Genomic DNA, 21728 nt, shown 5'->3' on the forward strand with positions numbered 1-21728 from the left:
TAGCAACAGCTGTCACTGTAGCAAAGCAGCAGGTTTGTTTCCACAGCCAACACTGATAACATTCAACGACTCTGTTCACTTGCCACCCGTGTACCGAGCAGCTGCCTGCTAGTCGAAATAACAAGTTTGAGGAAGTGTGCCCTCAAATATTGCATTGTGCTACTGGAATCTGCTATTTTTTTCCTTGTAACAAGAAAGTAAACAAAATGTTTATTCAACATACACACAATACCTGCCACATTTCTACGTAGCTTGAGAAACTGTTTGCTCTGTAGGTCACCAAACAACTATAACAAGTTTTCAAAACTGTAATATCGGTCTTTTGGGGGAGTGCAATATTGTAACTTAGTTACTTGTAATAACCTTTACACTGGCATAGTATCTGGTACAACTGAAAGTATAGTGCCACAAAATTTCAGTTTAGTTTTTATGCAATGCAGTTCCTGAGTCCTAGCCTCAAAACTACTGAATTTACATTATCTCAGTGGTCTAAATTTACTGCATGGATTTCCTCTAATCACTTAAATATGTACATACACAGGAACTCTACATGTCTTTGCTTGCCTCAAATTTATCTCTTTCAGTACTTTGCCCTTCACTGTGGCAACAAATTACATTGTTACATTAACAATCAGACTATATTGTGTGAATGGTCATGTAGTGACACTGGACATTACATGTTTTCAAACAATTACTATCCTCAATAAGGTGAGAATTGTAACAAGCTAGTTCTGCAAGTCATCATTACTCCCACCTTCATGAAGAAAAGCAAAACATTTACAACCTGATGATGAAAAGTACGCTTATCTGCTTAGAATGACATAGGAGCATCTTCAAACCAACATTTAACACGTCAGGTATACTGAATCATTAGAACTGACACTTTCATGGTCTGCCAACAGGTGTAACAAAATAAACACAAAATATGTTTTAGGTATTAATTTACTAATGGCAGTATCATTCACAGTATGTGATGTGAATAAGTCACAAATCCTTTATAAGACTTAATCCTGTACCACTGGAAATGACATACAAATTTCATTATTTCTGTTAGATTGACAGAATTAAATTTTAAACAAGTTTTATTTTTTTACAGTGTAGTACAAAACCTAAAAGTAGCCTGTCAAATACAATAAAAAAATTCAATGACTTTTGTTTCAAAAGACTAGAAATATTTTGCACATGGCATGTACCATAAATCACTAGCAGCAGGAAGAATGCAGGTATGGCACAAATGGTGTCCACAGAATTTTTTCACAATGATTTCAATGAGTTGACAGTAAAAAGCCTCAAAAACACGATCTGATTACCAGCTGCTTTGTACATATTGAAGAGGAAACTTCTGGAGGACAGAGTTTTGTACAGAGAATATAATAATAACAGTAAATAATCATAATAATAGAGAGAACACACACTGTTTAATGAAATGCTTAAATTTGCACTAAATTTTGTGGGGAATGTTTTCTTTTTTGGGAGGGGGGTGGGGACATGCACTCCAGAAATGCAGGGCAGATTTTTATCCTGTAGGCTAAGGACATAATTAAGGGAACAGAAGGAACTATTATTTAATTTTTGCAACTGGTAATTCAATATACAAAAACCATATTGTTCGGACTGCCTGAGAACACTATCTCTGAATTTCTCATGCACACAATGTAATTGCACAAGACTGGGAGAAAACAAAAAATTCTCCACTTAAAATAAAATTACTTTCTCTTCCTACAAAGAAAGCAAACACTGTACAATGATGAACAACCTCACTCTGCATATAGTGTATAACACGAGAGGCGGAAACACAAAAACAATTCAAAATTTAACTGTACAAAAAAAACTGATGACACTCTTCATATTAAAGGTTAAAAGTAACCTTAAAACTACTTGTCCTTAAAACATGTATGTTACATTACTGGTGGTGACTCACTGTTGTTAAAGTAACAATAAAAATTTTCTACACACGTCAAAAAAACCAATGGTAACAGATTGGTGTAGAAGCCTATTCCTGATGAATAAAACATCCTTAATTCTGTACAGCAGCCCGTAAATGCAGTTCCAGCATATTACACGATTAAGAGGAACGAACGACTTTCGACAACAACTCTATTTCACTCAGGACTTCCTGCTTCCTCGCCACTTTGTCCAACTGGTCCTTTTCGAGTTGTTTGTCCTGCCCCTGGGAGATCTTCTCCTCGATAGCTTCGATCTCACGCAGCCTCTTCCTGAGGTTTTTCAATCTCTTGCCAGGATCTTTCATTGACGTGTCATTCTGCTGCGATGGTTCCCCCCCGCTTTTGGCTGTAGGACTATTCTGTGATGAATTCTTGGCAGTTTTAGCACTCTGAGATGGATTCTTACTACAAGAATTAGTCTGCTTCGTATTTTTAACCGGACTGTTGTTCTGTGTCACTTCTTTTCCTGGAGATAAGTGCATTTTCTCCATGCCTTCACTGACTTCATCTGTATTATCAGATTTCTTTTTTTTCTTTTTCTTCCTGGTAGATTTGGCTGCAACTAGAAAAAAAAGGAAGTGCTACAGTTATATTGCACAAAGAAAACTTGTAAGAGTAAATTAAAAAAAAAAAAAACTGCAAATGGAATATCAAATAGGACAGAGAATGTAATAATACCCAAATTACACCATGATATAGGTGTAAGAAAAAAAGTAGATGCAAAGAAAACTGTTAAAGAGAACAGTATTAACAAGATAAATTTTGAAACTGCACATTGTTGTTACGAGTGTGAGCAGGATTTGTGAATGCAATCTGTTCCACTCTCTAATTGTTTTATACAAATGAATACTTACCTATACCGTTTCTTTCACAATTAGTCCTAATATGTCAGTATAAACCAGAAATTTAACTCTCTTATAGTGCAATCCAATATGGTTCGCCTGTGTAGTATTTGTAAAGAACATGTGACCAGAAATTTTCCCTCCTGTGCTGCAATGGTTCCCTGCCTAGTTCACCTGTCACGCCAATGGGACCACTTACCCACCTACAGTCACTGCACGAGTATCTAACAGCATATCATTGAAACATTTATAATTAGTTCACTACTTTACTTCATACAGACCTCAACAATCTGCTCCACACTGTGGCATTAGTTTCAGTTGTAAATATTTGTCATGTATTATTGTTTTTCTGACATGTTCTACATCCTGGAGGACCTCCTCGTAAAGGATGAATTGGAATGAAAGTAAATCTAATCTAATCTAAACAATGGCATTGATGTGAATTCTCTTGTATCTTTGCAACTACTTTTCAATATTTGTCCATGAAACATATTTGTACGCTGAGCACACTGCATTTCTAACTCTTAGAGTAAAATTTATATTGTCGCCTGTGTTTTAAATCCAAATAAACTGATTTCGCAAGACTGTGAACATTAATTAAATAAAGTATTTTGTCCAGAAAGAAATTTTCACTTGAAGCAGAGTGTATGCTGATATGAGGAAAGAAGGGGGCATGATGGGATGAAAATGGAGTTAGGGGAAGGAATGTAGCAGGATGGAAAGTAGGGGAATGGGCTGAGAACAATTGGTAGGTGGACAACGAAAAGTACTCAGATTTGTGACAGGTCTCCCGATTGGGAGACAGTCTGTGACAACGAAGTGGCCGATGTTGTACCTGGACAGAGGCTCAAGTAAGATTTACTGAAAGTTTACTTGCTGGCTCATGTGACATTTGGCCGGTAGACAGTCGCGACAGCTGGCCTGACTGTCGCAGCTGGCACACAAAAGCACAATCTGTGTAAAGTTGTTTGACGAAAGTATGCCTGTTTGGAGTGCAGATGTTAGTTGTAATTAATGGGAGCTTTTCAGCGTGAAGGCACAACTCCTTCCATTATACTTGAAAAAAGAGACTGCATTGGTCGTATATTTTTTACTATCGCAAAATCGATTTTCTGTCACTGAGTGACCATCTTCAGTGCTATATTGTATAACTTAAATTAGGATGCACTGTTGTCAATAAGCTTACGGCAATCACATAGACTGAGTCTATGTGATTGCCGTAAGCTTATTGACAACAGTGCATCCTAATTTAAGTTATACAATATAGCACTGAAGATGGTCACTCAGTGACAGAAAATTGATTTTGTGATAGTAAAAAATATACGACCAATGCTGTCTCTTTTTTCAAGTATACCTGTTATCTGGTCATAGTGCACAGGACAACATGGAGTCGTCAATCAATAATCCTTCCATTATGTAACAAAGGAGTTATGTTATCTGTCCTCCACTTTGGTGATGTCTGCTATAGAGAAAAGGCACTCTGTGATTAAGTTCCTAGCAAGTGCCTCCGTAGCATGGCTGAGCTTTCAGTGTGGCCCAGGCTGGTAGGCGGTAATGCCAGATCCTGATGGGAGACCTGACTGCCCAGCACCAGAGCTATAATATGAAAACATGTGGAGTTTCTTGCAGGTCACAGCCTACCTGTCAGGGTGCTGTTGCACAAACCATCATGCAATTTACAGCAAATGTCATTACTCCTGAAATGCTCTTTAGGAAATAAGCAATGTAGGAATTGTTGATGAGGTGGAAGAACAGAGTGTAGCCCATTAAGTTCTGTGCAGATGACGCAGTTGTTGTTCAGGGAGGTGACTTTGTTAGTAACTCTCAACAAAATGTTGGAAGACTCTCAGATCATCAGTGTTTGATGCAAAACACCTGCAGCTGACCCTCAATATAAATAAATGTGAAGTAATGTATGAAAACAGGTGAAAGAATCTGGCACCATACAGCTAAACAATTGGCATTTGGCAACTGGAATCAGTTACAACCTTCGAGTAACTACGAATAGTTTCTGTGTTGAGTAATATATGGTGGAATGACTGTATAAAACTAGCATCTGGGGAAGACAGATGCCAGACTGAGTTTTTTGGAAACATCATGTTCTTGTTGTGGTCTTCGGTTCAAAGAAAGGTCTGAGGCAGCCCTCCGCACTAGTCTATCCTGTGCAAGCCTCTTTGTCTCTGAGTAACTACTGCAACCTACATTCACTTGAGCCTGCTTATTGCAGTTAAGCTTATGTCTCGTTCGCAATTTTTATTCTCCTCTTCTCATATTACCCTCCATTAACAAAGTGACAATTCCTTCATTCCTCAGTATGTGTCGAATCAACTGATCATCTATGTTGGTGAATTTGTGCCATAAATTTCTTTTCTTCTCAATCTGATTCAGTACCATCTCATTAATTATTTGATCTGCCATTCCAATCTTCAGCATTCTCCTGTAGCACCACATTTCCAAAGTTTCTACCATTTTCTGTCTTACCTGCTAATCATTCATGTTTTACTTCCATTCAAGGCTACACTCCATACAAATACCTTCAAGAAAAGGTATTCTTAACATATTTTTATTTGATATCAACAAATTTATCACATTCAGAAATGCTTTTCTTCCTGCTCCCAACATGCATTTTATATGCCCTCTATTTCAGCCACTGTCAGTTATTTTGCTGCCAAAATAGCAGAACTCTCATGCTACTATTAGTGATTAATTTCTGAATCTAATTGTCCTAGCATCCTCTGATTTAATTTCACTACTGCCCACTACCCTTGTTTTGCTTCTGTGTAAGCTCATCTTATAACCTCTTTCTGAAGATAGTATCCAGTCTGTTCAACTGATCTTCCAAATGCTTTGCTATATATGACAGAATTTCAATGCCACAAGCGAAGTTTTTATTTCTTCACCTTGAATTTTATTTCTTTTTCAAACTTCTGAACAGTCATAAGGGAGAGTAATTTGCACACTATACAAATGGCATCCACAAACATTGTTCAAGCAGTGTGTGAGCATTGCACATCTGTTTCCGGCCCATATCAAACTTACATTAATGGATCAGACAAAACAGTTACAACGAAGAGTTGGATGATTCATTACAGGTATGAACAGTCTGTAAGAGAAATAAAACGAAAGATATTGTGTGTTGCCGAGAGTATTTACTCACAAAAGTCTTATAGTCGGCATTCCAAAATGAGTTAAGAAACATGTTACTTCCTCCAACATGCATCTTACGTGATATTCACAATATTAAAAGATAGTCACAAACTGAGACTGGTTTGATGCAGCTCCAGTACCTACTGCAACCTACATCCTTCTGAATCTGCTTAGTGTATTCATCTCTTGGTCTCCCTCTACGATTTTTATCCTCCACACTACCCTCCACAGATAGTATACCAACTGTGAATGAAATAGAAAAGGAGGCATCATGATACTACAGGGAAACGCCTATTTTACGTTTTCATGTGGTCCAAAGTTCAGAACCGCAAAATTGAGGAAAATTCTGAATCAAGAAAAATGTTAACCCCCCCCCCCCACACACACACACAAAATAAGAGCAAAACCCTATTTAATTGGCATATATGGTTAAAAATCTTAATACTCGTTAATAGATTGTATAAAATCTGTATAATTGGAGGAAATTAAATGTACAATACAATGTCTATACAATAATTTGTGCCCTTAAAAAATCACAGATGTGTAACAACAAGTAAAAACTTGGCAAAAAGTTGAAATTGATATCAGTGTACAAGGTAATCGAGGTATTTTCCAACTTGTTATGATCACACATTTTTGACACATCTTTCCTTTGTGTTCACAAAGGAAAAAGTACAAACTAGTGAACATGGTGAATTAAACTGAAAACCATGAAGTATGGTGAAAGGTGTCGGAATCTAATATGTGGTGAGATTGGTTCCTTCTTTTAACCAATGGCAGTTCAACTGGATCGAGTAGATTTCGCACCACTTTTTGCAATGGTGATATCACTAGTCGGCTTTTGACCATCAACTTTTGCGAGTGCTTGTCAATTACCACTGTGTGGATTTTGATTATTAATTTCCTTCTTAGGGTGTGACACATGTGCACAGTGTGCCGTTTCAAAGCAACAATGTACTGAAAGTACACTGGAGAGCCAAAGAAACTGGTACACCTGCCTAATATCGTGTAGGACTCCCACAACCATGCACAAATGTTGCAACATGACGTGGCATGGACTCAACTAATGTCTCAAGTAGTGCTGGAGGGAACTGACACCATGAATCCTGCAGGGCTGTCCATAAATCTGAAAGAGTATGAGGGAGTGGAGATTTCTTCTGAAATGCACGTTGTAAGGCATCCCAGATATGTGCAATAATGTTAATGTCTGGGGAGTTTGGTGGCCCGTGGAAGCGTTTAAACTCAGTAGTACATTGCATTGTCCGGCTAGAATCGCCCAAGTCTGTTGGAATGCACAATGGACATGAATGGGTGAAGGTGACCAGATAGGATTCTTATATATGTGTCACCTGTCAAGAGTCACACAGAGGCATCAGGGGTCCCATATCACCCTGCTGACATGCTGGGTCCATGGATTCACCTACATCTACATCTGCATCTACATCCATACTCCGCAAGCCACCTGACAGTGTGTGGCGGAGGGTACCTTGAGTACCTCTATCGGTTCTGCCTTCTATTCCAGTCTCGTATTGTTCGTGGAAAGAAGGATTGTCGGTATGCCTCTATGTGGGCTCTAATCTCTCTGATTTTATCCTCATGGTATCTTTGCGAGATATATGTAGGAAGGAGCAATATACTGCTTGACTCCTCGGTGAAGGTATGTTCTCGAAACTTCAACAAAAGCCTGTACCGAGCTACTGAGCGTCTCTCCTGCAGAGTCTTCAAGTGTGCTGCTCTCTGTTGGATCTTCCCAATCTCTTCTATCAACCCTATCTGATACGGATCCCACACTGCTGAGGAGTAGTCAAGCAGTGGGCGAACAAGCGTACTGTAACCTACTTCCTTTGTTTTCAGATTGCATTTCCTTAGGATTCTTTCAATAAATCTCAGTCTGGCATCTGCTTTACCGACAATCAACTCTATATGATCATTCCATTTTAAATCGCTCCTAATGCGCACTCCCAGATAATTTATGGAATTAACTGCTTCCAGTTGCTGACCTGCTATACTGTAGCTAAATGATATGGGATCTTTCTTTCTATGTATTTGCAGCACATTACACTTGTCTACATGGAGATTCAATTGCCATTCCCTGCACCATGCGTCAATTCGCTGCACATCCTCCTGCATTTCAGTACAATTTTCCATTGTTACAACCTCTCGATATACCACAGCATCATCCGCAAAAAGCCTCAGTGAACTTCCGATGTCATCCACAAGGTCATTTATGTATATTGTTAATAGCAACGATCCTACGACACTCCCCTGCGGCACACCTGAAATCACTCTTACTTTGCAGACTTCTCTCCATTGAGAATGACATGTGGTCGTCTCCATACATGTACACGTCCATCCGCTCTATACAATTTGAAACAAGACTCGTCTGACCAAGCAACATGTTTCCAGTCTCAACAGTCCAATGTTGGTGTTGATGGGCCCAGATGAGGTGTAAAGCTTTGTGTAGTGCAGTCATGAAGGGTGCATGAGTGGGCCTTTGGCTCTGAAAGCACATATTGATGATGTTTCATTAAATAGTTCGTACATTGACACTTGATGATGGCCCAGTTTTGAAATCTGCAGCAATTTGCAGAAGGGTTGCACTTCTGTCACGTTGAACACTACTCTCCAGTTGTAATTGGTCCCATTCTTGCAAGATCTTTTACTGGCTTCAGTGATATCGGAGATTTGATGTTTTACTGGATTCCTGATATTCACAGTACACTTGTGCAATGGTCATATGGGAAAATCTCTAATTCTTCGCTACCTTGGAGATGCTGTCCATCATCGCTTGTGCGACGACTACAATACCACATTCAAACTCAGTTAAATCTTGATAGCCTACCATCGTAGCAGCAGTAACCTATCTAACAAGTAAGCCAGACACTTGTCTTATAGAGGCCTTGCCGACTGCAACGCTGTATTGTGCCTGTTTACATATCTCCGCATTTGAAAATGCATACCTATATCAGTTTCTTTGGCACTTCAGTGTACATTGCAAGTACGTCACACTTATCATTAAATGTCAATTAATAAAGCACCTACAATGTAAGACTTCAAGAGATTTTATGATATCTCATCCACAATACAAATTTCAGATGAATAAGCTGTAACGTAATGGATAAAATCATGGCTAATTGAGTTAGAGCTGCTTGTCCATGATAAATGGACTACTGTTGTGGTGGGTGTTCGGAATGGCCATGCCCATGCATTACGACTGCCGAGGGTAGAGGAGAAGTGTTTTGTGTCTTAACATGAAATCACTGGTGGCACTTGTGGAAGTATTGCCTGTTTAAGTAAAACTTTCGTCGGATTGGAAATCACCTAACTTGTTGACATATTAATGCTTGAGAGTTTGACTTATAACTTCTGTATTATTTATATATCAAAACAATGAAAAATGAATGTACAGCTTACCACACTATAAATTGAAAGTTTTAAACTGATTTTTGGAATCTATTTGCACATTGCATTTATTAAACGCAGACAACAGTAATGTTTAAAAACTGTAATAATTGTGCTTGAAAGAACTGTCAAAATGATGTTCACGAAAGATCACTGTCATCTGTGTTTCTTTCAAGATCACCACCACCCCTTGAGGGCATAGTAATGATGATAACTTCATCGATGGCCATTTCATTATTCCATCTCATGTTCAGTACTCTCGCTCCAGCTGCAGCTCTTTCTTGCAGTAAGCTTGCCAGTCCTGTGCAGTAACTGACAGGAAAGCAGTATTAAAAAGATTCTGTTATCTTTCCTTCGACATGTCACCAGCACAACTGTTCTCCCTGAAACTGTGTTTCATTTTGGCCTATACCAATTTTGTCGGAATTAGATCACAGTTGTAGGGTGGTAAATTCACTACATTGTGGCCTCTGCTCTCAGCGATCTTATACATGACGTACACTTTCATGGCTATTGTAGGAAACAGTTCAGCCTTCTTCATTGCATCAATGCAGTTTATTTGTCCATCTTGCAACTGCTTTAACATCATAAACCTGAAATCATATTTATTACGCATTCTGCCAAACTTTCTGCTGTGGTACGGTGCCTGTGGTGTACGTACTGTAAGACCTTCAGTACACACACCATCAGATTATTTGACTTGTCGCTGTAACAAAGTAGGCGAGTGTCAGCAAAATGTCTCGTGGTCTTATCGTGGTGTGTTTATCTTCTGCCGTTAGGTCAGACGATAGAAATGCCACTTGCATGCTTAGAGTAGCAGATTGACGGTGGCCAACTTTAAACAGAACTTGATTAATTTTCACACACATTTATTAAAATAATAAAAAAAATAGATATTACGTAACTTGATTCTGGATGCTGTTTACAATTGACAATCTGAAGTTCCTTTGGTCTTGGTACGTTAATCTTATTCTCACATATCTCTGATACTTGACAAAAGTGTCTATAAATTTATCTTCATGGCTATGTACAGGAATATGGTAATCGTATTAGGCGCAGACTGAAACTTGACTATAGCCTGGTACAGACAAATGTAGACTAATGTAGACTGACTAATCGGAGGTCTGTACACTCGTTATAATACCTCGCGTGTTCAGGTATCACTACGCGAGTGTGATCCGCAAGGAGAAAAGGTTCTACGTTAGCAGCAATCTCACTGGCTGCGTTACATATTAATACGTGAATGGGCGGAAGCAGAATTTGGTCTGTCTCTAAGATGGACGAGCGCTGCGCCTGCGCTGTTGTGCTTACAGCAGGGCGCGCTCTATTGGGAAAGTTGTGTACACGCTGACTACGCGGAACTATGTACACAACAGCGCCTTATACAAACAATCACAGATATGAGTGGAATATTATGAACGACTGCATCTGCACACAGCCCCCCCGCCACCAATATATGTCCACCATTTTCGTCAAATTCATGAAAATCACAAGCTAGAGGAAACAGTTTCTTGCATCAAAATTCCCGACAAATGAAAACTGTGTGCCAGATCGTGTTCCTAGGTTTGTGTTGTGGCCCAGCACACTTTGCTGTGGTATGAAAATTCATTCTAGTTTCTTCCGTCACGCTGCAATTACTTGCAGAATATATCTTTTTGTGGAAGTTTTTCTCAAACTTGCAGAAGCTGTGTGTGTTCGGTACCAGTGTGAAAGTGTCTCTGTTGGGAAAAGAGAAGGTACAAATACAGATCGGCTGAAACAAATGTACTATTGGAAACCCTAAACACACATAATTGGCATCATCAGTCAAGGAACTGTGAAAGGAGTTTATGTATCAATTTGTTTCACCAGAAGGCAAAGTACAAGGGCAGTACAGATGTCTCTGATTTTAGATGACTTTCTAATGTTACTGTAAACATATATGCTTTACACTTGTGATAAAAGTACTGGATACTGCTTGAAAAAATTGAAGAGCAATTAAAAGGCAGTCTGTACGATATTGCAGTGCCTCTGTTGATCTGATTACAATGCAAAGTTCCTGTGGACATACATGTATGCATGCCCAAAGGAACAGGCACTGTGCCAACCACAGCTGTTATGAAACACATCAAATGAATTCGCAATTGCGAGTAAGGACTACCATCAGCTGTAGAATGGAATGATGACAATGAAAATTTGTGCCGGACAGGGACTAAAACCCAGATTTCCCACTTATCATAAGTGGTCACCTTACCATTTATCTATCTGTGCTGGAAAGGAACTTTGCATCATAATCAGGATAACAGAGGCACTGCAATACTGTATTTATCTGCTGGTACCAGGCAGGCAACTTTCAAGTATGTCTGACATATACGGGAATATACATAATGGGTGTACAAGTACAGGATGTAGATGAATTGTTGACGACATATGGAAGTTTGCATCTGGCCGTGAGTTGTGCACGGGTAGCCAAATGGTAAGATAACCAGTTGCAGTAAGTAGTAAACCCGGGTTTGAGACCTGGTCTGGCACAAATTTTCACTGTTGTCATTCCAGTAACAGCTTATGGTAGTCCTTAATTCATTTGAACGTGCACACTCTTGGTTAGATACCGCCCCAAATTTTTGTTTCCTGTTATCGAACAGTTGATTATACAATAAACAAGAGATGTTTGATATTTGCATACAACACCCTCAGTTTTTAATCAAAGTGAAGGCCTCAATTTTAGTGAACTAAATAGTGTTTCCCGGTAACATCAATATGTAATCCTCTAATATGTTTTTCTGTTTTTTATTTATTTTTGTGTTTTGCCATGATTTTTAGTCATTAATAATAATGCAATAACAGTGTTGACTACTCTGATTTTTAAGAATAACTGCACTTCTGTAACAAATACCTGCTGTGAGTTTTGAAATAAACTTGCCCAGTGACTTGAAGAAGTAAATTTGAGTAAGTTTTCCTTCTAATATAAACACCTCAGCAAGTGCTTACAGAAGTTATTTGCTAGTGGACTCGAACCTTTTGTAACACTTCACGTCTAGAGGCAGCTTGACATTGGCAGCACTCGGAGACAAATGAAAGTCTTTCAAGTAGTGCCAATTATCTCCGCTTCTGGTAGCACTAGCAAAATCGTCGATATCATGGCCGAACAGCAGGTTCTCTCATGCATGCTAATAGATATATTTTTTTCAACTTAGCACTTTTACCACATTTTGGAACTTTGTTATGATTGTAATACAATATGTTATGTAATATTTGATGTTATTAAACGTAACTGTCTTATAAGAGAACAGAGGATTAAATAAATATTTGCCTGTTTATTTCTAAATGTGTGGTGATTTCCAAGTGTGTACGGTTAGGCAGGAACCTAGGAAGACAGCTTAAATTGCTCCAAGTGAAACAACGAGGAATAACATTCATATATTTCCTTGTCACAAATATTATTCGCACACTGCACAACCACTAACATAATGCCCTAAAGAGTTCTTGCTCCTGTCACCAACTCATCCACAAACATCAACTTGGTGCTACAGCAGTCAATTTCCTGCAAAACACTGTGTGAAATGTACTCCACCCATCATCACTGCATGGTGAAGCCAAATGTTTTGTTGGCAATGCTATTGTGTATTATGTCAGCATTTCCTCTCTCATGTCTCCCCTCTCTGCAATGGGCTAAAATATTCCCCTAACTACCCCCCCCCCCCCCCCCACCCATTGTGTGAACCGTATGTCTTCTGTGCCACACATAACCCGTTCAGTCACATAAAATGCCAATAGGAAGAAAACAGGACGAAATCGAGTGAGACGACAAGTAAGAGCACAGACCTGAGTAAACCTTACTAGGAAGAAAAGAAGAATCAGGGAATTTAGCACTGATCTGATGGGTTCTTCACAGGGACTATGAATTTATGATGTAGAATCATGGAAAATGTAAACTCAGAGAATGTAAAATCAAAGTTCCTTACAGTTGCTTCACTACAGCAGGGTTACTTATTTCTATGTCATCCATGTGGGAGTCCGTGCGACACTCAAATGATGCCACGTTTGTATGATCCTCCCGCATGAATGATTTCTTAAACATGAAATTTGAAAGGGCTCCCTTCTGCTGTCTTCTATTGTCACCCCAGACCGGTCGACAAGTGACTGGATACAAGCCTTCGACTTCCTTAGTGATTTTATGTATGACCACAATTTTCTCATGTTCGGCAAGATCTTTCACTAAGGTATTATGGTGGAAGTAGTTGTACGCTTTGTTCATTGTTCTTCTTATGGATGCACGGATTTCTAACTAACTTTTGCCTGTTGACATTTGTGTGTACTTTTTTAAACAGAGTCCACCAATCTCAGTTCCTCATCATTTTCTAAACCTGATTGTTACACCATGGTGTGTCTTTTCCATCGTTAATCCATTTACTCGGCACATACCAGGTTTTGGAATAGTAAACCTACTTCAGATCCAATAATGCAGCATTGTCAGTGTCACGAGCCCATTCACCAGCTCAGACATTTATACAAAATGTTTGTTCATTAGAAAAATTACACAAGGCAAACTGGATTAATTTTGTAGGCACAGTCAAGGAACACATGTACGACACCTTCACACCCATTCATTAGATTATAAATGCTGTACAGGGTGTTTGGAAATTCCTGTTCATTTTAGGACTTTTAGAGAGGAACAAGTTCGTAACATTTTGAACAAGAATCCATGTCCGCAAATGTACTGTTTCGTTCTACGACAGTTTCTATTTATAAGTGTAACACATCCATGTCTGCTGAGGGAAAGAAAAAAAGCCTCAGAGTTGCTCATCCTGGTGAGCAATAGGGTAGACAGGATGCTGAGAACTACTTCATATGGTCACCTGATACCACTTAATGCCTGCCTTGCAAAGTTTAATTTAAGAGACTCATATAGAGGCACAGGAAGATCTGCTGAATATCCAATGAGGAGTGGCGTGTTTCTTCACGGGATTATTTAGTCAGTGTGAGAGTGTTTTGGAAATGATCAGCTGGTTGGTTGGTTTGGGGGGGGGGGGGGGGATAAGGGACCCAATAATGAGTGTCACCAGTCCCTCAGTCCAAGAGTGGTGCATATGGAAGTAGAGATGTCCACTGTGAATGTTTTCTGATCTAGTTAGTAAAAGTGAGAAGGCAAAAAATGCAATTGACATCTTTTGTATTATCAATAGTAAAAGCAAGATCAGGGAGAAACGTACATCAGCAGGTGGGTGTCCCTGGGGCTCTGGATGCGACAGGAAAGCAACCCCCCCCCCCCCCCCCCCCCCTCCCCAACCATTACAGTCGAGAGCACCGACACCCAGGAAAAACCATTTCATGGAGAAAACTGAGAACCAGTTTCAACCATCTGTGAATCATCACCCAATATTAGAGGCAGTCCTCATACTTAGCACGGAGCCAAATGGAGGGGTATTTCACCGAGATATCTGTAAGGCTTCACAACCACACTATGGGGAAGCCTCATTGGACAAAAGGGAGCTATGGGTTAACCTAGTATGACCGATACAGAGACAACACAGAACTTTGGGTTCCTTCCGGAAGAAGCAGAAGGAACAGACCCACGCTGCAATAGTCTCCTTGATTTTGTGGAGTTTGTTAGATGAGGCAGTAACCCACCAGATGATATTTACCAAGTCAGCAAAGTGAACGGGGAGTGAGTAAGTGCTCCTCTAGCCAAATGGTCAGCCAATTCATGCGCTGGGATATGCACGTGACTTGGGACCGAGATACAAAGACAACTGAGCAGGCAGCATGACGAAGGTCACAAATAGCGGAGACCAAATGGTGGCAAGAATAGCTTTGGTCAATAGCTTAGAGACTGCTCATTGAGTCAGTACATATTAAAACACAGTCAAGTGAGGCTTGTTTAATAAAATGGAGGGCTCTGTTAACAGCTGTCGGCTCTGCCATAAACACACCACATGTTCCCAGCAGTGAATGGCATTCCATACTGGAAGGAGACATAAAAGCATAACCTGCCTGATCCACGTTTTTAGAGCCATCAATGTAAAAGATTGTAGCACCACGAAACTATTGCAGAACTTTGCATAACATGTGTAAAAAGATCATAGGAGCGATTGAGACTTTAGTACTTTGGCAGAGACTGGTCCTACTCTGTGGCCTGGGTACCATCCAACGAGGGAATGCATGAGAAAACCTGGGGTGCACAATCCAAGGAGGGGAGTTGGGGATCTTGGTTGAGGGAAGTGAGACGCTTTCCATCTGGAAGTCCCACCCGAAGGTAGGTGTCAGGAAGGCACTCTGTGTGTAAAGATAATGGGGATGATTAGGGAACTGTCAAATGGTGATTGGATAGGAGGCCAAGAGCTCATACGGTCGCATCTGAAGGGGGAAGATACCCACTTCAGCAAAGAGACTGTCTACAGGAGTAGTCTGAAAGGCACCAGTGGCCATATACACAATTTATTTACAGTCTCTCTCTCTGTCTACAGAGATGCTGTCAATAGCAGCACAACTAACTGCCACAACTCCTATAACAAATTGTATGAAGGAGATTAAGTTATATGAAATGACAAGGGACTTCAGTATAGCTGTATAATAGATATGTGCTGAACATAATAATTTAAATGTCCTCTTGATAAGTTAAAAACTTTAAAATTGTGTGTAATTATTTCATAAATAAATCGTCAGATTGAGCCCACTGTATCGGAATTATTACAGTGAACTTCTCATCAACTCTCTTTCTATAGCAGAAATATCATAATGCTAATCGCTGCAAAAGTAGAGGATTTTTTGTTGTATTACCTATTAACATAATCAGCAATTCTGGTCTTCTCTTCACTTCTCAGAGTAGTTCATGGTCCCTGAATAACTATAAATTGTAACAAATTTCTCATTCAATATGGGTAAAACGAAATGGAACAAAACTGCACAACCACGCTTAATAACTAGAAAATGATAATCTTAGGCATACTGCCAAACATCACTGCTAACCGGCCAAGCACTCATATTGCAAGCACAAAACGCATGAGGTGCAGCAAACTGCTTGTTATTTCTAGCCATTAGCAATCAATCACTGTGACTTGCTCACACATGAGCTATTGGTCACCCAAGGGAAGGATTGTGAGGGTACCTTTACACACTTCAGTCTGTCAACATGCCTCATGGGGTCTTTTCAAACTAAGACTGAGCACACATTGTCACTTTGCAACACCACCAGCGGATTGTCACCACCTACAAATTATGGTTTGCAGGTGCCCTGAGGAGAATGGAATAGAGGTATGTGGAGTCTGTTTGGAGACAACTGGGAGTCCATCCTGAACAAGGCAGAATGAAGTTGGTCACTATGCATGTATTATGGACAACAGTACAACCCCCCCCCCCCCCCCCCCAATCTCTGTGGGACATGGAGAATATGGGAGAACTAACACATGGAATGGTACCTCTATAAATGGCATCAGGTTCTCTTCACCAAAGAGTGCATGATTTGTCTGATGCCCAATGGCACTTGTACAATGATATGGAGATGGCCGGGCGCCAATTTGTGTCTCAGGTATACTGTTCCACAGGGCAAAAGGGAGTTGTGGCAGTTGTGTTTTGGGCCAGTAACATGAATGAACCTCAGATGCCTCTGCACTGCTATTGGTGGCTGTATAATATCATAACAGCATTGTTCAACATATTCCCCAGCTCTATAGTTTTGGTGATGTCTTTCAAAACAATAATGCCTGAGCACTCTGTTCCCAACTTATGAAAACCTTCCTCTAGGAAGCAAGACTCTGCCTTATGGAATTGCCTGTGCTATCTGCTGACAAGAAACGTACTAAACAAGCTCAGAAACATTTGGAACTTGCAGAGGGTAGTTGCAGGACCCGTCCCTCACACGTCAGATGATTTCTGGAGGGACATCATCATACAATGGGTTGAGTCTGAGAAATAATGCCTAAAGCACCTCGTGGTCAGCGTGCAAATCTGAGCATGTAACAATGATTTTGACTTCAGTGCTGTGCAAGGTTTTGCATACTGTTTGGTTTTTACTTTAAAGTAATTTTTTATAGAACTCTTATTACTTTCATTCTGTTTCCTTTGAATCTAACTTCTAACACATTTGCAGATATGCAAGTCATGCAAATTTCTTTGAGTAGTTTACAACGTTATAAGGTGCTACCCAAAATAGCCAAGAATTTCACTATACTAATCAAACCAGAAGCAGCACAATAGTATGCCACTAGATGTCTCAAGATACATGTCTTAGCTACTGCAGCACAAAGTTGCATCATCTTTGGTGCATGCAGTTGTGAGTTGGTGTTGGTGGTGGTGTGTGTGTGTGTGTGTGTGTGTGTGTGTGTGTGTGTGTGTGTGTGGATAGTACAAAGGAGCGAAGGATATGCATCAAATTCTGTTTCAAGTTGAAACCCATCACATGCTGAAAGAGGAATGTGATGAGAGTGCACTGAGTCAAGTTACAACATTTCAATCATTCAGGCACTTCCATGAAGGCTGAGAATCTGTGGAAGACGACAAACTATGTGAAAGATCATGAACTATCCAGTTGACTGTCAACATGCAAAACTCCGCAAATGATCATGAAAGTATATGATGTAATTCACGAAGACCGAAGGTAGACAAAGTTTGTAATAGACTTGGGCTGTTGTACCCCAAGTATCAATGAATTCTAGCAGATGAATTGAAAATGAGACAAAGTGCAGTGAAGTCTGTCCCTCACCTTCTCAGCATCAATGAACATAGCCTCAGGTTCCAGACATGCACTGAGCTGCAAAGAAGAATTTGAGAGTGTCCAAAATTCTTATCCACGGTGTAACAGTGTATCTTGGGTCTGCAGTTATGACCCTGAAACAAAGCAGCAATCATCACAATGGGAAATTCCTTCATCTCCTATGCCGAAAAAAAGCTCAAAGTTCGCAGCATCATGAAGTCAATGCTGATTTTTTTTTTTATGTTCGGGAACAGTGCATAATGAGTTCGTTCCACCTGGTCAGACTTTCAATGGACAGTCTTACTGGGAGAGTTTCGGCTAACTGAGGGAAAATTTTCAGTGCAAATGGCCACAGTTGTGGAAAAAGAAAGGCTGGTTGGTACACCGTGGCAATGCACCCAAGTACACTTTGCCTACTGTGAAGGCATCACTGGCCAAAAACAACACGGTGATGGTCCTCCAGTCTCCCTACTTGCTAGATTTAGCTGCATGTGACTTGTACCTGTTCTCTAAGATGAAAATTGTGTTGAAAGGGACGCATTTTGACTTGACTGATGACATCCAAGTGAATTGCAATGGGTCCTGAACACCCTTCACACTGCGGACTTCCAGAAGTGCTTCCAAAAACTGGAACAATGCTGAGACTGTTACAAACATGCCCGAGGTGACTATCTTGAAGCTGATGGAGAATTAGGATGTAAGTATAGTTTTCTGATTTTTACAATGAAAGCCTTGTGTTTTGTGTAGGACGACGTAATCTAAAAGTAATTTCCACAATAATCAGTGTGAGGAGATTGCCACTAGTTTAATTTGCTGTTCTTACGCTTAACAGGAACTGCCTGCAGAGACTGCTTCTATATGTTAAATAATTCTATCCATTTAATACCCTTCAAAGCTGTCCACTGTGATGCAATTTACAGAACACACTGTATGAATGCTGTAAACCGGAAAGAGAGAAGTTGCTCATTAACTAGAATGATTTTCTGAGCTGCAGTTTTGCCTCTGTATTTTAGCCATTAACTAGCTAAAGCCAATAGGTCGTGGATGTAGTGACATTCGTGATGCTGGCATTCTGCTTTAACAAATGGTATCACTGCTCGTACTCTTTATAAATGAAGGTTGCAGTGACAGACAATGACAATGTCTAAGGCAGGAGTGATAATTTCATGTAAAAGTATCAATCTCTTCAGTATATAAACAGCTTTAGGCAAATTTTATATGAATCTCCAAAATATATTATCTTGTCACAACTCATTGAAAAAGCTCATTGAACATATCACGGAAATTGCTGAAATATGCACGGTGACCACCTGTAAAGCCTGAATGACATTTTGCAGTGTGGACTGCTGTGAGCTGTGGAAGAAGAGGATTGGTAAGGTTCTGTAAGATACCAACAAGGATGTAGAGCCATGCCAACTCCAGTGACAGTGTACTGCACTAGGCTTCTCACATGAGTATCTATAGCACGAAAAGATCGATGTGATCCCACAGATTCTCAGCTATGTATAAACCGGGGGAGTTTGGTGGCCAGGGGACTACAATAAACCCATCCTGCTGCTCTTCGAAGCATGCATGTACACTGGGAGCTGTGTGACATGTGGCATTCTCCTGATGGTTGGTGCCATTGTGCAAAGAAAAAACGAACTGCATGTAGGAGTGGACATGGTTCCCAAGAATAGATGCACGCTTAGGTTGACTTATCATGCCTTCTAGAATGACAAGACAACCCAGGGAATGCCACGACAACATTGCCAGCCCATTAGGCTCCCTTCTCCGACCTGGTCCCTTCAGACGATTGTTGCATGTTGTTTGCTTTCAGATGTTTTGCATCATAAAATGGGATTCATCTGTAAAGGCCACCTGTCACCACTCAGTTAACACCCAGTTGCAGTGTTGGCGTGCAAATTCCAGCCTCCTCCACCAGTGAACAGCAGTTAACATGGAAGCACGAAGCAGGCACCCACTGCGGAGGCCCACTGCACTGTGTCTTTTCACCTGTAAACATGCCCACACCTGTTATCTGTGCTCTAAGGTGCATCACAGTTGCCTTGGCACCAATTTTGCATAGTCCATTTTGTCGTGTACAGTTTACTTTAATCGTGGCCGCATGCAAAGAGTTTTCTAACTTGGCTATTTGAGAAATGATTCCACACTTGGCCCAAAAGCCAATGATCACGCCCCTTTGGACATTAGGTCCCACATTACGACGACAACAATTGCACTATTTTCTTTGGTGCTCTGAACTCTCCCCCCCCCCCCCCTCCCCCAAACATACTTTTCTACCCTCCAGTGGTAGTGCTGCCGCCTGCCATCTGTGAGTGGTTACTGTTGGTTGATGTCAAACACAGGCAGTGGTCGCATTAATATGAGTGGACCACGTATATGCAAAAATTAAAAATAGGTAAACCTTTCTTGCATAAAGTGGAAATTCTCTCCAAATTTTCTTTGAAAATACAGAAACTAAGAAGAGGTACAGTAACCAGAAGATTAATATGAGAGATTTTAATCACATAACTGATTTGTAAAACTAATCGTATTATTTCATAAATAAAGGATGAGAGAAAATTTCCTGTACAACAGTTACAAAAGTTGTGTTTAGAAATTGTGTAGAACATGACAGTTTGTAACAAAGCATAAATTCCTAGACAAGTCGAATATTTGATACCACTCGTCTGCTTTGACCCATGACATAACTTTTGTGCTCCATCACAGTGACGTGGAGTATTTGAACTGTGCTGTGTTTGCAGAGGGCAAGTTGGAGTATGCAGAGGTGCCCTCCAGTGTGGAAGGTTTATGCTTCTAAATTAACTGTGTGCTGTTTCTGATACTATACTCATTGAGTGCTGTTTGTGCAGTTGCCGCTGTAGCAATTCTGAAGTTAATTTCTGACAAAGTTGTTTGTGCACTGTTATACAGTTATTAAATTTAGTAATTTTCAGTGGTCTCTCATGCTGTTTCTGACAAAATAAAGGTTTACTACACTTTTGGAAACATTCACCCAGCATGTTTTTTTACAGTTGTTTGTGCATTGAAGTCATACAATAGCTTCCAGCTGACATTTCTTATTGTTTGTAGTGAAATACTTTGGTAAAACTTTCATTGACTGTGTTTAATTTTGTTGAGTGTTCCAGTGGTTGCTTGACTTTTTGATTTTAGATAAGAAATTGTGTGAAGCTTTTGTGGGACTGGTATTAGTTGTGGTTTAGTAGTATTAATAAAAGTAGTCTCTTTCTTAGTAGAGAGCGAAATTCGGTATCATTATTGTTAGTTCTTTAAATAGTTCTACTGTTGTAATTGAACTTAGGTAATGTGGACGTTTAGTTTTTTTTTTTTCAGTCACTGTTAAAATTCTACCCCAAGTGAGAAGTGTGGGGTTTGCCGTAGGTTTGCGAGTGGTGGGCTATGGATCTGGAATTTGTTCAGAATATTTTCATTGGGGGTAATGTAGTGGGGAAGCCAGTGTGCATTCTAGTGAGATCCTTTCCTGGAAATGCAGAATTTGTAGCAGAAATAAGTTGATAGAGGAGCAGGAGTGTAAGATGTGTGCCCTTCAGGTGCTGTCACAAGACGCAAAGGGGGAACTAGGAGGATGAAGGGCACTGGTGAATGGGAACTTGTGGTTGGTAAGATGGCAGCTAAGGAGGAGGAGATATTCAGGCAGTTGTACTTTGCGTATGACCAATAGATTTGACCAACTGTCAGAGTTTAGTGGAGAGGAAC

The 21728-nt window shown here is 40.1% G+C and overlaps 1 protein-coding gene across 1 annotated transcript in view; it reads right to left on the reverse strand.

Moving 5' to 3' along the window:
• Positions 1-924: 924 nt before the first annotated feature.
• The window catches only part of LOC126175154 (partner of Y14 and mago), a 35364-nt gene continuing 14560 nt past the window's right edge, over positions 925-21728 (reverse strand). Inside the window, exon 4 of the mRNA XM_049921731.1 lies at positions 925-2508. Coding sequence (XP_049777688.1) covers positions 2066-2508 — 443 coding nt within the window. The 3' untranslated portion in view covers positions 925-2065. The remainder of the gene's footprint in view (positions 2509-21728) is intronic.

The sequence above is a fragment of the Schistocerca cancellata genome, chromosome 3 (genome assembly GCF_023864275.1).
Source record: "Schistocerca cancellata isolate TAMUIC-IGC-003103 chromosome 3, iqSchCanc2.1, whole genome shotgun sequence".
NCBI lineage: Eukaryota > Metazoa > Arthropoda > Insecta > Orthoptera > Acrididae > Schistocerca > Schistocerca cancellata.